This window comes from Carassius carassius, chromosome 28 (assembly GCF_963082965.1).
Source record: "Carassius carassius chromosome 28, fCarCar2.1, whole genome shotgun sequence".
Taxonomy (NCBI): domain Eukaryota; kingdom Metazoa; phylum Chordata; class Actinopteri; order Cypriniformes; family Cyprinidae; genus Carassius; species Carassius carassius.
Window position 1 is genome coordinate 7,507,188 of NC_081782.1, and position 17,363 is coordinate 7,524,550.

Sequence of the window (17,363 nt, forward strand, 5' to 3'; positions counted from 1 at the left end):
TTAACCACATGATTAGAAGCAGCTGCTTAGAGAACAAAGTGAGAACTTTGATCCATTGCCTCTTCTTGAGTCTGACAGCCTTAGCTAATGTGAAACCCAAGGCCGATGAGTTAGTTGCCACCGAGGGCATTAAGTTAGATTTATAAGGATGGGTTGAGTGTTTTAGGGCACAGACAGAACTGGAGTGCGAGGTAAGGAGATAATGCAGAAAACCTGCCTAGGCTTTCTGGAATGTCGGGAATCTGTTAGAGAATTGAAACGGAATGGGAATATTGAGTAAAAAAGATAAAGGCATTACTGGAATGTTTTAACAAGTTGCATTGCTGGGGTGTTTTTTATTCATTTTTTTGTGTTTTTTTATTTATTTTTTTTTTTAGAGGCAGTTTAATGTTACATAAGTGTCTGGAATTTCAAGGTTTAGTGTGGGATGAGGCTGGCTGGAAGCACTGGAGGTTAAATGCCATTTGAGCATGAAAATATTACGCAAAACATTCACTATTATTTTACAATCTGTTTTCTCTATGATTGATGTTGGAGTATTGTAAAAGCCCACTACTAGAGTATTGCCAGATTGTCCCTTTCTTCACCTATAACTTCATGCCATAAATGCACCAACACTCCAGTGTTGCCCACTATATTCAGACATAACTGCCTCTGTCTCTCTGTTAACGCTGTTAGCTTCATAACCTTTGCTTAGAAAAGAGTAAATAATAACACAACAGCACCGTTTCCACATTAATCTGTGGAATGTTGCTTAGCAAATGCTTTGACTTTTTGAGTTAAAGTCTCCTGCTCTGGCTTGTTGTGGTTGAACCTTATTGTTATTATTAGCAATTTGACATAAATTAGAATTTTTTCATGGGCATTTGTGTTTCAAATTACCCCTTTAACTTGTTTATACTCCTGCATAGATATCACTATAATAAGATGGCTGAGATGTACTTTGTGAAAAGGAACAGGCCTGATCCAGGTATGTAAATATTTGTAGATTTAACAAGATACATTCTGCTTGAGGTGTTGTCAAATTTTGGCTGGTATATGGATCATGGTGAATTTGTCTATATGGCTGACAGCTTTGGATAAGACAGTAGAAATAATGCTCTTCTAGGGCTTCATTTAAAAAAAAAAATACTAGAACCAAATGTTTTTCTTTTTGTTTTGTTTTTTGGACGAATGGCTCTAACAATTCTTCAACGTCTGCATTTTTCTCTAGACAGAACACTCGGGAATTCAGTAAGAATGGATTGTGTCGCTTGTTATGGCAAGTGTTCTAGCATTCGATTTACTAAAGATAACTACTATTACTAAGATAACTAAGATTACTAAAATGATCCAATTGAGTAAATGTATTAACATATTAGTTTATGCACATCTCATCTTACTGAATTAAAAAGGACTCTTCCTCAAGTATGAACACATGTTTTTAATTAACATTTTGGAAATTTTAAATGCAGGTTGCATCAGGTAACACAGCTAATGCATTTTCTGACAGTAAATTATTCTTAAGAGCCAGTTATTTATAAATAGTTCACCCAAAAATGAAAATTATCTGAAAATGTACTCACCATGAGGCCATCCAAGATGAAAATAAGTTTGTTATTTCATCAAAGCATTACATCCCTTGCTCATCAATGTATCCTCTGTAGTGAATAGGTGCTGTCAGAATAAAAGTCCAAACAGTTGATAAAAACATTGCAGTAATCCACAAGTAATCCACACAACTTGTGAAGTAAAAAGCGGCATCTTCTAAAGAACAAATTCATCATTAGAGTGTTTTAAATTAAAAGAATTTCTTCTGAAAGAAATAATAGAGTGTTTATAAATCATAACAATGCTTCATCCAGTGGAATAATCCATCCCCTGTTGTCCTCTCACATCAAAATCCACAACAAATTTGTATAGAAATATTTTTGACTGATCTGTGCATATTTCTCTCCTGATTTAGATGAAACTACTACTAAAGAAAGCAATATTATGTATAGAGGACTCCTTCCTTTCTTCTTTTTGTTGAGCAAGTGAAGTAGTACAAAATTTATGCAAATCTGTTCCAATGAAGAACTAACTCATCTACATCTTGCATGGCCCAAGGGTGAGCCAGTTTTAATTTTTAGTAAACTGTTCCTAAAGAATTTATCAAAATGACTCAAATCCAAATTTATTTTGGTCATTTGGTTTTATGATTTGACAAATTCATTTTTGAAAGCATATGGCATTATTTCTCAATATGGGCTCTCTGTCACACCTGTTAGACTGTCTGTGTGTGTTCTCCTCCCCTATGTGCGCCATGTCCTGGTTTTCCCCCCCGTGTTCTTCTTTGCCCATATTTGGTTCTTTGGTTCTTCCTGTTCCTGTCTTATTAATGATAATTTCCAGGTATTCCCTCATTAGTTTCCATGTGTATTTAAGCCCTGTGTTTCCTGAATCCTGCATGCTGTCTTAAACGTCCTTTGGTTCCTGTACTATGTGTGTGTTAATAAATCCTGTTTCCAATATTCTCTGATGTCTGCTCGCTCCTTCGCTCCTCGTCTCTGACACAGTATTAGCAGCAGACTGTGACAGAAGACAGCACCATAAACAGTAAGCAGTGCCCTTACTGTCCGTTTTAGGGATCTCCCCTTTGTCGAGTTTGCCAGGCAGTTCTGGGGGCCATTCTAAAGCTGCGCTGGCTGCACCGTTCACCTCTAACTAGAGGAGGAGGATGAGGAGAAAAAGACTTCTCATCCTAGCCCCAGAGCATGGCTCCAGTGTGGGCTTCAGGCCCAGAGCTTGCTCCAGTGTTGGCTCCAGCCCCAGAGCTCACTCCAGTGTGGGTTCCAGGCCCAGAGCTCACGCTGGTGTTGGCTCCTGCCCCAGAGCTCACTCCAGTGTGGGCTCCAGCCCCCAAATCCAGCCCAGAGATGGCTCCTGTTCCTAAGTTTAGCCAACGGAAGGCCCCTTTTCCTGAGTTTAGCCCACGGAGGGTCCCTGTTTCTGAAATTAGACCAGAGAGAGCTCCAGTCCCCGAGTTTAGCCCTGAGAGGGTTCCAGTCCCTGAGTTTAGACAGTTTAGGGTTCCATCCGTGGAGACCGGGTCGAGTGCTGAGGCCAGGCTCCCTGAGCTCCCTGTTCTGCCATGGCCTTCTGAACTGTCTGCTCCGCCATGGCCCCCTGAGCTCCCTTCTCCGCCATGGCCTCCTGAGTTCCCTTCTCCTCCATGACTCCCCAAGCTATCTGCTCTGCCATGGCTTCCTAGTCTGCCTGCTCTGCCATGGCTCCCTGAGGTGCCTGTTCCACCATGGCTCCCCACCATGGGTCCCAGAACGGGTACCGCCCTGGAGGCCGTCCATCCTTGTAATTCTCTGCTGATGGGTCTCCAGAGTGACCACCCAGGGGGGAGTTATGTCACACCCCTCAGACTGTCTATGTGTGTTCTCCTCCTCGCTCCTTCGCTCCTTGTCTCCGACATTGTAGTAGCAGCAGATCGTGACACTCTCTGATCTGATTTAAAATCTGTGTCAGAAATAAGTGACATATCTAAACATGGGCATTCAGAATGTTGAACATTTGATAATTGATCTTCTCAGTGAAAGGAGCACTACATTCAGTGGATATTAGTTATAGCAATTCTACAGAGAGAGAGAGCTCCTTGTCTTCTCAACCACAAGTCTAACAGAGAATCCAAGAAACAGGGCTGCTTTTCAGCGCTGGAGGAAAGAGATCAGAAGAGAGCCTCTTTGGCTGAGCTACATGAAGATCCAGCTGTGTTTAAGTCGGACCCACACAGCACAAAGAAGGGTCACCTCACCTCCAGGGCTCCACCGCTGCAAATAAAGACATCCATTCACATAGTCCTGCCAATCGTTCTGCCTGCTGCTGCTTTTCATCTGCTGCCCTTGTGATGATCCCCATGTAGTACAGACTGGTGGTGACATAAGCCCTCTCTTTTTGAGAAGGTCTTGCTTTTTTTCTTGCTCGAGCGCCTTTGAAGATTATGGCATCTCAGAGTAAATTTTGGCAGCACCCATGGCAATGCTGAGTTGGCTTTGGCCGCTGTTCAGCATTTCTTTATTTCATTTATTTAGTAGGTAATGAATTATGAGGGTTCTAACCATGCCTAATAATACCAAATGGGGATTTTAAAAAGAAAACTCTTCCATTTGTTGGAAATATGCAGTAAAATAGTGGACACTTTGCTTTTAGAATAAAATTATGCTTTGACTAAAGAGTGATATTGTAGATTCTTTCTGCTTTTAGCTCAGTGTTTTTCAAGTCCTTGGTTTTCCTGCATTGGTTGTTGGAGTGTCTTTACAAGAAAATCCTTTCTGTTTTTGTGCTTCAAAATTCCATGTTTAATTTCATGTGTAATATGCCATATCTTTGTAACTTATTACAAAATCTTGCAATTTCTGCATAAAAGGTTTTTCTACATAAACTTTATTTATGGTGTACGAACATGTATGCTATGTTAAATTGTGCCGTTTCTATCCATATCTAAAACCATATCAGAATAGCATAAAAAGTGTCTCTTTTTACTTGTAGGGCTGGGATGCATCCACCTTATACTTTAGTATCTGTAAAGCATGGTAAAAGATGGTGCATACTCTCAAAACACTGTAATCATTGTAGCAGCAATTTTTGTATATAGGTGAACACATAAAAAATATTCTTGCAGAAAGTGTTACTTAATATATGATCTTTTAGTGTGGTCTATGTAAACACACAGAAACATTAAACTGCTAATGAGGCTTTTATTTATGGACCAGTGTAAAATAAGTACCTTCTTTGAGTAATGTAGAAGCATTGTTGATAGTGGCTGCATGCAGAATGGAAGAGTGTTTTGTGAATGAAGGGGATCCTTCTCTTTCTCCCTCCTCTTTCCTCTTTCTATCTCTAGATGGGGTCAGCAGGAGTCTGTGTTGATTTGTGACTGTTGTTTCCTTTAGGGTGAGCGAGGACAGTGGTGAACAAACAAGCTGAGTGATGTTTCTCAACCACAGAAGGAAATGCACAGATAATTTAGAACAAGAGAACATCAGCATTGGAGTTTTCATACAAGGTACCTTATCAGATAAATGTAAACATCAGATAAATGTAAACATTTTTTTATGAACATAAGTTTTATAGTTTTAAAAAAATAATATATTTTTTAAAATATATATTTAAATCGATTTTTGATTTTTAAACTATCAGTTGATCTGTTTTTAAACTTAAATGTTTAATTATATCTATCTATATATCCATATTACAGTATTTAAATACTGTATATGTACATTTTAGAAGGTTTTTTCGCCCCCTCCCATTGTAGGATTCCATTTTTACCAAGAAATAAGCATTGAAGCCATGCAGTATTTGCTTGGCTATCTCAAAGTGCTTTTTTCCAGATCATTAGATGTGATGCTGTGGTTACCTGGAAACCAATCTTAAGTACCTTCATATAAAAAAACTGTCTGATAAGTCATTGACTTATGCCCTAGGATTTGGACACAGCCACAGAACTTCCTGGGATAGCTCCCCCAAAAGAAAAAAAACATGGTAAAGTAAAATATCTTCTTGTCTTTCCTGTCCTGTTCATCCCTTTTGTTTTGAAATTATCCGTATGGCTTTCTATGGATTTAACGATGGCGTAACCTGGGATGCATCCAGCTCGTTGAACTGGGGGTCAGAGCCATACAATAAGACATAGATCTGTTCTCCTTCACAATTAAAGCCAGTCCAGGCCATTTACATCCAAATATGCTGTATTCAGGCCTTGTTTACACAACAGTATCTCTCTCTCACTTCCTCTCTCTCTCTCTTACCCTTTCCCCTTAGCTGTAACTCCTCCTTCCAAACCATCATTCTAACTATACATTCTTCCTCCCCTTCCACTCTTACTCTGAATGACTTAGTCACTGCATGCTGAGGCTTCACGTTGCCTGTGGGGATTTTGGGGAATTTGTAATGACAGCACCTCTCCCTCTGCGGAGGAGGTGCCTTGAATTTCCAAGGAGAAGAGGCAAAGGAGACACTTGTGAAGGCTGAGTGTGTCCACACGAACATTTCTTGTTTTTAATGGGACCTTAGACACTTTGCACTCTCCTCATCATGACCGTGACAGCCGTTGGACTTCCTGGAATGTTCTGAACTACTCTAAGGTGAGATGGCCTTCACTGTTTTAATATGCAGAAGTCTGTCTGTGGGGCAGAGACTTCAGCTTCAATGCAGGCCTGCTGGAGACTCTTCAGTGCAAGTGGATGATGGATAAAGTTCATGACAGAGAATCCTGATAGCTTGAAGTCACTTTTGATGAAAGTGTCTGCCAAATGAATACATTTAAAGTTTAATGTGCTTCTAAATGTGAAAGTGAAATGTCAGGACTCGCTGGAAAATGTTACAGTACATCTTCTTGAAACATCTTTAGGTGGGTAGTTCATATGTTCTGTGGTGTGACATTTTACTTTTACTGCATCTAAAACTATTTAAAATAGCATTTTGTTAGTTGTTTAATAATTATTTATGCATGCAGCTTCACCTTTTTAATGAAGAGACTACATAACAGAAGTCTGTTAATAAAACCTAATATACAATATACATTTTCCTTATGCAACCTTGAAAATTTCTAACAATAAAATGAATAAATAATGCACACTTTTGATGTGCTTTAAAAAATGCTGAGAAATGTGACGCATATCAAACATCAGGAACATATGCCAGGAGTCACAGGACTATTTCAACTTTACACATGTCAGTATTGTGTTTTTTTTTTTACGTTTATTGTGTACGTTTTTACAGGACCATTACAGTTGTGGTGAAACGTACACTGTGTAATGACTTAATAACGATCTCTGTAAAATGAATGGGAATGGCAGCGTTAACAGTCACTCACAGTGTGTAAAGTGAAAAGAAAACACTGCTTGCCCCTTTTCATGTATTGCAACACTTTGCGCTCAACGAGAAACTTGTAGAACGCTTGAGTGACATTCACAGTGCAGAATCCTCTTTGGCTGTTTGGATCAAGTCTTTTATACAGCTGGGAATGAGGAGGCCTCCTTTTACTGTGGCTTTAGAGAAAAAGGGGCTAAAGGAAAGGAGGTGAGAGGACTAGATCTAATCTTAGTTACACTTGCAACACTGTTTCTCATGAGAGACAAAATGGTCTCTTTTTGGGCAAATTACAAAAAAAATGTTTTAACTTCCAATTCTGCAACATCCAAATATGAATCCTGTCATGCTGAGTGACAGATTATACAATTTTAAAATTATACTAAAGATAGTTTACACTGTAAAATTAGTTAATGATCACCAGAATTGTCACCATTTTAATCACTTTTTACTTTTGTCTTCTTATTAGATCATTTTAAACTGTCTTATGATTTGACAAATTTATTTTTAAAACTGTATGTATTGCATGTAATCTCTCTGTGTGAGTTCCATTAAAAATGCATTATGCATAATAATAAAATAATCAGCCAAATTCTATTTAAAGTAATTTTAAGTGAAAAACTGCATGTCCAAATTATTACATTGTACAGTTTTTTTGTGCATTGTAATATCCGACATACAGTTATAGTGTCATATATTGCATAACCTGTGTTATGCACTGTTTGTGGTTTTCATATGAGCGTGTTTGCATGTGTTGCAGGCACATGGGAAGTCAAGAGCTGTAAGTGGCTGTGAGTCACTGACCTTGTGTGGTGTTTGGTCACTGTTCTTATCAGTTTTTAAAGGTTAAAGCCCTGAGGTTTTGTTAAGGGCAGGTGCATGTTTTCCTTTCTCTTGCGGAAATTTGACCATGTTTTTTGAGTATGTGTGTGTGAGAGAGATAGAATGAGAGCGAAGCACAAGGCAAAGTGTTAAATGAGTGAAGGCCACAGTCAGGGCTGCCAGCTGGCCCCCTTCTCACATTTAACACCACAGATACAGCTCTGATTTTTTATGCATGCTTGGGAGTGCACAGGAATATTCAGTATTTCCATCTGTTGATGACCACTGGCAAAAGTTCCATACTGGATGGTGCATGAAAAGAAACTCTTTGTGAAGATAAGCATTTTAGTCAGTGAAATAGTTTTTTTTTTCTGTTTCTGAGTTGACCAATGGAAGATCAATATTGATATTTCTGTTACTAATAGTGCTAAATATGTAATATTTATATAAAATGCATCATTTATATTTATATTAAATATAATACGTAATAGGTATTATGACTCGAAACAACATTCAGAAATACAATAGCCTAAAAACATTTATTTTGTAGTCTCAAAGTAATCTACTTTTTATTTAAAAAGAAAAAAATATTACAATATAGTTATTTATATAAGACAGTACATGTCAACCTTTTGTTGTTATTTATACGGTTGGGAATCGTTAGAAATATACCGGTTCCAGTTCCGCCTAACAGTTCCTATTCCAATACCGGTTTCATTAAAATCGTTAAACAACTATTTAAAAAATAGTGGTAAGGAAAAATGCACAATAGTAAGCCTAAAATGTGTTTTAATGTCACTATCATTGAGGATTTTAATAGTATCTGTCTTTAAATGCAAGATATTTTAAGTCTACCTGAAGTATACTTCCAATAGTTCCAGTTTAGCACAATTAAATACTTCAGTATTTCTTTAGTTGGACTTCAGCACTACTTACACAAAGTGCACTAAACACAAAATTAGATGTTTCAATCCAAGTACAGTATACCAGTTTAGTATACTAAAAGTACAATTGCAGGGTATTTTTATGAAGTACATAAATATATAAATGTATTTGTCGTAGACTTTACCCATTTCTTTCCACAGCCTAGCATTCACTTCTGGAATGATTTGGCCTGTCAGATGCAATTTGCATGCTAAACTAATAAATCTTACAAAACCCAAACCAATCACATCTCACTATAGCACGATTTCACGCTATCAGTCCTTTGATTGAAATATCCTGCCAGGAATAATCTTTGTCTTTCACAGTTCATCTTTCTAGATGATGTTCTGCAGCTACAGTATAAGGTGTCAGAAAAGAATGTTCTGAAATCAGACTCTTCCTGTGGTTTAATGTGTGTTTTTGTGGCGCGTGGTTGGGGGTTAATGAGGGGTTTAGCATTGTTGCTAACCACAGCCTGGTCTGGGACATTTAGGTCGTCTGATGAATGGCCGGTACATTGTAAATCAGCCACTGGAGAGCGAAGAGCTAGATTCCTCATAGCACTGATGTCACCACCGTCGTGCCTTCAACAAATCCAGACTTGAATGCTCTCAGCCTGAGCCAGATGTTCAACCCCTCAGATCCCCTGTTATTCCCTCCTCTACTTGTGCAAGATTCCTTGTAATTCCCTCTTTGCTTCTCTGGGATTCCGTTATCCCTTCTCTGTCTCTCTGAGACTCTTTACTCTTCCCAGAGTGTCTCTTTGGGATTCAGTCTTTCTCCTTCTGTGAGATTCTTTGTTTTTTTTTTCAGACTCTTCCTCTGTGTGCTTCCTATTACTCTCTCATTTTACTCATGTTTCCAGCTCCTTGTGAATATATGTGTGCTTTTCCATAAAATCCCATTTCACGTGTACACGACAATGTTTTCAAAATGATTTGCGTTTACACATATCTCCAATAACCACCCAAAACACTGTATTATGTATGCCAGGCCAGTAGTTGGCACTGTCACCTAGTTAGTTAACAGTACCTGTAGGGAAGTGTTTGATTATATGTTGTATATGATGCGACTCCACTGATGGTTGTAATATTGGTGAAGTAAATCCACACTTTGCTGAAGAAGCGTTAGCAAACTCTTGTGCAGCAACAACAGTACCATGTACTCCACCATTGTTGTGCATGTTTGTTCGTACTTGCCTTTAAAATCGACACGTGCTGTGAATCTCTACATTACTAACACGTTCTATGCATGTGCATGATGTCACCGTTTTCAAAGATTCCTGTTTTGGTTGTTTACACGGAAAGTCCCCAAAACGCCATTGTCATTTGCACAAACAGGCAAAATGCATAAAAGGTTTTTTTTTGGCTGAAACGTTGCCGTGTTAACGGCCCCTAAGCGGCATTTCTGGTTTAAGATGGTCTAACTAACTAGTCTTGGCCAGAATGTCCATCAAAAAAAATTCAAAACTATCAGACCAGTCTAATTAGCTTGTCCAGGCAATGAAAACCAGTTTGACCAAGTTGACCTTAGGCTGATAGGTTAAAGATGTTTTTACGAGCAGGACTGTGAACTACACTATCAGAAAAGTTACTGAAACACAATTCCTTTGGATAAAGAAAGTCTGTGAAATGGCATGATCACACTTAAGTATGCTAATCAAGTAAATGTACCTAGCTAGAAAAAATCATGCACACATTTAAAGCAAACTCATAATTTCTGTTCTTTCTTTTCAGGATGGTTGGCACAAAGTGCTAATTAGCACAGAGGAACCAGTTTAGTCCAAATGGTGGAACGTGATGAACATGGTAGTTTCTGGCATCATACAAAAACGTTTTTGTATATTCCTTATGGCTAGTTTCAAGCTGTAGACTGAAACATGGAAGATCAACCCATGATGACTTTAGAAGGACAGAGGTCATCAGCTTTGCAAGAGGCCTCCAAACTGACTTTCTCCCGTGAGCTTTCAATGGCAAATTCAACCATGGATAGAAACCTGACTTTAAAAGATACTCCTGATTCACTATCATCTGTTATAGATGAGCCTTTAAAAGGCCGACCACAACTTGACCTGAAAAATAAAAGTTCATCTGAGAAGATCAATCAAATTGTACCAGTGCTTGTCAGCAAAGATGGACCTTGTCTTCAAATCTCGAATCGTCTCACAAAACAAAAGACAATGAAATACATTGAACATCAAATCACTTCCGCTCCAATATCAACCTCAAAACTTGAACTTAATGGCATTTATTGTGTACCTGACCTCCAGACGGATGCTGAGACCGGGTTTAGCTATTTATTAACTCCCTCAGATAGTCTAGTGACCAACAGCATTGAAGTAGACTCCTCAAACACCCCATCTACTATTTCTCCTTTCTCTAATTTGACAGTCAGACCCATATCAGAACCAGCTTACTCTTTTGCATCCTCTCCATTGGGACCGTCCCACCTTGAACACCCTTACTCGGCTCCTTTGCCAGTCACCAAGGGAGCTGATCTACCCCGAATCATCAAACACAAGCCCAGCTCCATTACCTTTGCAGATTACGACAGCTTTTTGGGTCTAATCTCAAACACCCGAGCCAATGAGAGTTCAGATGCTTGTGAGACCTCTTCTGAAGATGATGACGACGATGTGTTTCCCAAGTGCAAGGAATTTCTCCAAAGCTCCAGACAAAATGGTGGTGGACTGGAGAAACAAAGGAGGAAAGGTTCCTGTGGACAAACACATGGCGAAGGAAGCTCCAGCACCAAGCTGCCACCCACCAGAAGCAGCAGCTATGAGGCGGAGGAGGAGAGCAGCAGTACAGAGGTGATGGTCCAATGTTGGTTAGATGTTTAATAGGCCTTTTGAGATTTGTTAAAGCTTAGCTTTGTCTTTAAGCAGGATATCTTGTTTACTTTTCAATGTCTGTATGACCTTCAGTTCAGTACTGTATTAATATTCCACAGGTTCAGGCTCAACCTATAAACACTAGGTATTAAAATTCTGAAATGAATTCAAGACAAATGCCATGCTTTAGTACATTCAAACTGTTTTGTTGTTCATTTTAGCTTTAAGTGCTATTCATGTTTCTCACGATTATTGAAAACATGGAAATATTGGGGAGTTTTTGTTTGTCAGGTCTGTAAAAGTCATGGCAGGTAATAAATGGAAAAGTAATGGCTATTTCTGTAGTGAATAGTTTAGCTTGATCCTAAATATTTTCTTGACTAGATTTTGTGCTTATATTAAAACAAGCCATAGTTGATGACTGACTTTTGAGGGAAACTTTCAAGTGCATTTATTTCAATGAGTCAGTTAAGCAGGTTCATAAATCTGTCAGAAAGGCGTGGAATTGCTCTGGTATTTGAATCGTTCTGAATAAAAATAATATACTATATATATATTTTCCTGTTATCCCGAATAACTGCATGGAAAAGTCATGGAAATTCATTCGTCTAAATATGTACTTTTGTTTTTTACTTTATTTATTTATTTGCATACTAAATTGAGAAGGCACTCATATTCTTTAGGAAAATAAAAATCACACATTCACATTTTAAAATGAAAGTGAAGCTGTCCTGAGCATCTGTTGTAGCCTCTGTTTTCATGGAATGCTGAGTCTGATGTCCTTCCTGTCGCCTGTCTGAGCTAAAGTCTGTTCAACGGTGAACTTAGCCTTCCATTACTTACAACTCCATTTAGTTGGAGCCAGTCATGGATGATTTACATCTTTCTACAAACCTCATGCCTGACCTGACTGTTGGCAACCTGTGACCTTCCCATCCCCCGTTTATTGGCCTTTAAAGAGGTATCACGTGGACAGATATGAAAACACAATGGCTTATTCCCTACCATGCTTGGTTAAGAAATCATGTAAAAAATTCCCATACCATTCATACCAGAGACAACCAGGACAAAGAGTAAAGTTGATCACACCCTCTTATTCTGTTCTTATCACTACATAAGCACGAGTTAGAATAAGTAGCCATTCCTTTACCATCATCATATATTTTTTTATATTTTGTATACGTTTTTTAAAAATAGATTAGATGATAATAGATTCTATTTATTATATACATTTTCATAGATTTTATTGTCATATCTGCATTTTTCGCAAGTCAGTGTTTTTTTTGTAATCTTCATGAAGTTATGCTTTTATTCTGGGTTTCACAGCTACATATAGATAATATTACATGTGTGATAACTAATTAAAATTTTTGCTATTTAAATATTTTAATTGCAAATATGTAATGAAACGTTTAGAAAAATCTGTCTAACTGTATATAGTATTATTCTGAAAATAATCTCTTTCTCTTTCTCTGTACAAAAAAGTATATTTATAGATGTAGATTTGCTTTTGTTTTTAAAATGATTAGAATTAATTAAATATTACATTATTAAATAACATTTGTATTTACATTTTTAAATTGCAGATACTCTTACCCAAAGAAAATGTCTGTAATAAATATTTCTTTATTTATTATAATTGAAAAAATAAATACTTAACTTTTTGTACTGGAAGACACTGTCAAACCAAGAAAGACATCTAGGGTTGTGATGACTTACAGTCACTGCTCAGTGTCAGTGGTGTAGATACAGTAGTTAACAGAACGTGCAGCGGTTAATAGGATTTTTCTAGGGCAGGTGAGCTGAGATGGTTTGTTAGGCCCCAGCACCCCCCTGTTCTGCATGTGCTCGACTCTCCCCTCCTGTTACTCGTTCTCTTTTCATGCATGATTTAAGATGAAACTGTGAAAGAATGTGGTACCCCTCACGTGAACGCTCACCTTGCCTCATTTGCACATTCTTAAGAAATACCACAATGAGCTGTCTATGGATAAAGACAAAATTGTAGAATTTTTTTTAAAAATCTGCTTGTTATATATATATATATATATTTTATGTATAAATGAGATTCCACAGAACTATTCATATGGAAATTAAATATTAGATATTTAGCATAGTCCACAATTATTGATATTTTTTTTTATACATTTTGCATCCTCACCAATTGATGGCGCTGTATACAAACCTTTACCCATGTTGTGGCCAACAGCACCAGTAGAGTTATTTCTACTTGTTTATGTGGATTTTATTTGTGCATATGTCTTGGAATTGTGAAAAACTCTGCATCTCTAGTCTTCTGTCTATATAAGAATGAGGAAAAACATTCAGTTTGACAGTGAACGGCTCCTGTAACAAAAAGTAGGAGGATTTTCTTCCTCCTTAGAGTCTTATCTGACCTGGATTTGAAAGAGTTCGGTGAAGGGATTATGGCTGCTGGCCTTTAAGGACATATTGCTACATTCTCTCTTGGAGGTGGCTGGCACGCTCAGTGGGTGGCATGGCCATGGCAGGAAGCCCAGAGCAATGCCAAAGCCAGGCACTTGACTCCTCATTTCCATGTCAATGGGCCAGTGCTGAGATTTACAATGTGGCCAATTTGCGGTGGTGCAGTTATGGTCCTCGGCCATTCTGTCCACTGTGGAAGATAACAATGATGAGCTGATCTGGTGGGACTGACTCATACCGACCTAGTTGCCATGACAAGTGTATTTTCTCACGACTGACAGGGCGGAAAGGGGTGTTGTAACCGATGCTGAGTTATTAAATACCACACATTCTGTGCAGGGAACAGATTCCAAGGGCTGCCAATGGACCAAGACACTTTGTTTTTATGAAAAATCCATGTCTGTGGCAATCTATACTTAATATTTTGTTGTTTTTGGAATGATGGTAAATAAGTGAAATTGGTAACACTTTACAGTATTTATTAGCTGATGTTAAAAGGATAGTTTACCCAAAATTGAAAATTCTATCATTAATTACTGCCCTACCCTCATGTCGTCCCAATCCCGTAAGACATTCAGAACACAAATTAAGATATTTTTAGTGAAATCCAAGAGCTTTCTGCCCCATCACAGACAGCAATGGTACTCCTTTGAATGCACGTCAGAGACTGAAACAGAAGAGAAGAAATGGTTGGATAAGGTCATTATTTTTGTTTTCTTTGCATACAAAAAGTATTCTCGTAGTTTCATAACATCATGGTTGAACCACATGGATGTCATCAAGACTATTTTAACGATGTCCTTACTACCTTTCTGGGCCTTGAATGTTTCAGTTGCGTTGATGTCTATGGAGGGCCAGAAAGCTCTCAGATATCCTCAAAAATATCTTTATTTGTCTTCTGAAGATGAACGAAGGTCTTATGGGTTTGGAACGACATGAGGGTGAGTAATTAATGATAGAATTAATTTTTTTTTGGGTGAACTATCCCTTTAATGAATTAGGGCTTATGAACTAACAGTGTACAGTAATTTAAAAGCATTTATCATTCTAGATTAATTTGTTTATTATACTAATACATTTTTGACATGTTATGTTAAATTATAACTCATTAGTTCATGTATATGAGCAAACATGAATGAACAATGAAAAATAGCATTTTATATACATTACTATTGTTAAATATCAACAGTGCTGCCTTTATTTATTTGATACCACAATGTTGTAGATTAATATTGCAACTTAAAATAACCGTTTCTATTTCAATGTAATATAAAATGTAATTTATTCCTGTGATGCAAAGCTGAATTTTTATTCCAGTTTTCAGTGTCACATGCTCCTTCAGAATTGATTCTAAGATGCTGATTTGGTGCTCAAGAAACATTTCTTATTATTATCAATCTTGAAACAGTTGTGCTGCTTTATACTTTTGTGAAAACCATGTTTGTTAGTTTTTGTTTTTTTTTAAGATTCTTGGATAAATAGACTTTTTAAAAGCACAGCTTTTATTTAAAATATAAATCTTTTGTAATGTCTTGTCTCTTTAATGACACTTTTAAAAAATGCAATGTGTCCTAAAAGTATTAATTTCTTAAAAAAAAAAAAAAAAAAACTCTTGACATTGTCGAACAACATCCTTCTTTATTTCTGAGAAGGCATTCATTGTTTTCACTTGAGACTCTGCATGGCAGTCAGATTTGAGCATTATAAACAAATGCATTGTCTTTTGTCAGAGTTAAGAGGGTTAATGGTCCATTGCAGAATAGCAAGACAGAGTGGTGCTGGTGTCTTAAGAGAGACAACAAGAAAGCCTTCTCACTAGCTTTGACTCGTGAAACTCAAAGGTCAGTCAGACTGGACATCCTAAAGTCATGCCAGATTCAGACCCCTACCTGGGATCCAGGACCACTACCTTTGTGTTTTCAGCCTAAACACAGCACCTCATCCCAAACCTAAAAACAGAATAAGCAGCATATCTGTTTTCAACACAGATAACAGAAAATGTTTCTTGAGCACCAAATTAGCATATTCGAATGATCTCTGAAGGATCATGTGACACTGAAGACTGGAGTAATGATGCTGAGAATTCATTACAAATAAATTCACACAAATAATTTACATTTTAAAATATATTCAACTGTTATATTGAATTGTAATAATATTTCACAATAGTACTGTTTTTACTGGTCAAATGCAGCCTTGGTGAGCATAAGAGACTTCTTTCAAAAACATACTTTTGAATGGTAGTCTATCATTTCAAATTGTCCTAGAACCGTTGTGCCTCTTTGTTTGCTCTCTGAAAGAATGTCAGCATCTTGAGTCTAATTGGTCAAGGGTCTTACCATGCCCACATTCCTTGAGATTTTAAGTGCCTCGTATGTCGCCCCAACACACACTTTTCAACCGAACCATGTATTTCTGCTGCCTGAGACAAATGTGTCCCATTCTGGCATGACAGCCATCAATAGCTTCATTGTGTGAGGATGAGAGGGAGCTGTAATCTTTGCCTTGGGGTTGCAGATCCCAAGAAGGACTTGAGCGTTTCCGCCTGCTGTGTCTCCCCCCCCGGGATGTTACTGTTAAATGTTCTTCACAGTTCATCTTTGACCTCTTCTTGCTCTCTAGCCCCTCCGCTTCCTGTCAGTAAAGGGGCAACCCTGTTGATTTACGGCTTGGTGAGTGAGGAAGGTGAAGGTAATTTATAGCCCAGGAACCCTCTGTCCTGTCTGAGCTGGACGGGACAGTCTATTTATACTCTTTGGCAGGGGTGTCTGGGGAGCAGTGAAAGTAGCAGTGAGGAGAAAGTAGAGGAATACCACACGACTATGTTTGGACTACAATGACAGCTGGGTTGAATTGGTTCAGAAGTGTGTGGCACTGTTACATTTGACTCTCAATGCTATTTACTGCTCAGGAGAAAATAATGTCAGAGAACAACACGTAAATCTATCTTATCTTATCTTATCTTATCTTATCTTATCTTATCTTATCTTATCTTATCGTTCTCTCTCTCATTGGAGATGTCATTCTTTCTAGCATTCTTTTTATCATTCTGTCATTCTAGCTTCTGTTCAGTTGTTCTATCTATTGGTCTAGCTATCGTTACATTTATAAATATATTTCTTTGAAAATGTTTTAAAAAGATTACGCTGATGTCTCAAACTGCACATTAAACAAAAATATCAAACTCAGTATGAACTCGAGCATTCCTCATCAGATTCTTCAGTCAGAATGATCTGGGCTGTTCTGTCCACTATCCCTTTATAGATCTGTACTCCCACCAAATGCCAATAATTCTCCTATTTGTTTCCACTGTATTTCTCCTAAGGTATTTTAGGAGAATCATCAGAGAAAAGCTTGATACTAAAATGAAACAACTGAAAATTCCATTAAGTGTAATCAGTAACATTTTCCTCTGTGGATGTGTTGGCGTGATTCAGTGTTTTGATGCAGAGCGTAGTTTAGTGTGACTTTGAAAGCTTTGAGAAATAAGACACCGCTC

General features: G+C 37.7%; 1 protein-coding gene across 2 annotated transcripts in view; it reads left to right on the forward strand.

The window, feature by feature from the left end:
• The first annotated feature begins 5,862 nt into the window (after positions 1-5,862).
• LOC132107836 (stAR-related lipid transfer protein 13-like) overlaps positions 5,863-17,363 on the forward strand; it is an 82,857-nt gene continuing 71,356 nt past the window's right edge. Inside the window, exons 1-2 of one of the 2 annotated variants that reach the window (XM_059514107.1) lie at positions 5,863-6,113; positions 10,323-11,398. In XM_059514107.1, the coding sequence (XP_059370090.1) occupies positions 10,466-11,398 (933 nt within the window). In that variant the 5' untranslated portion in view covers positions 5,863-6,113; positions 10,323-10,465. Of the gene's footprint in view, positions 6,114-6,931; positions 7,051-10,322; positions 11,399-17,363 lie in introns of those variants that run through there. The other variant, XM_059514108.1, reaches the window with a different exon arrangement.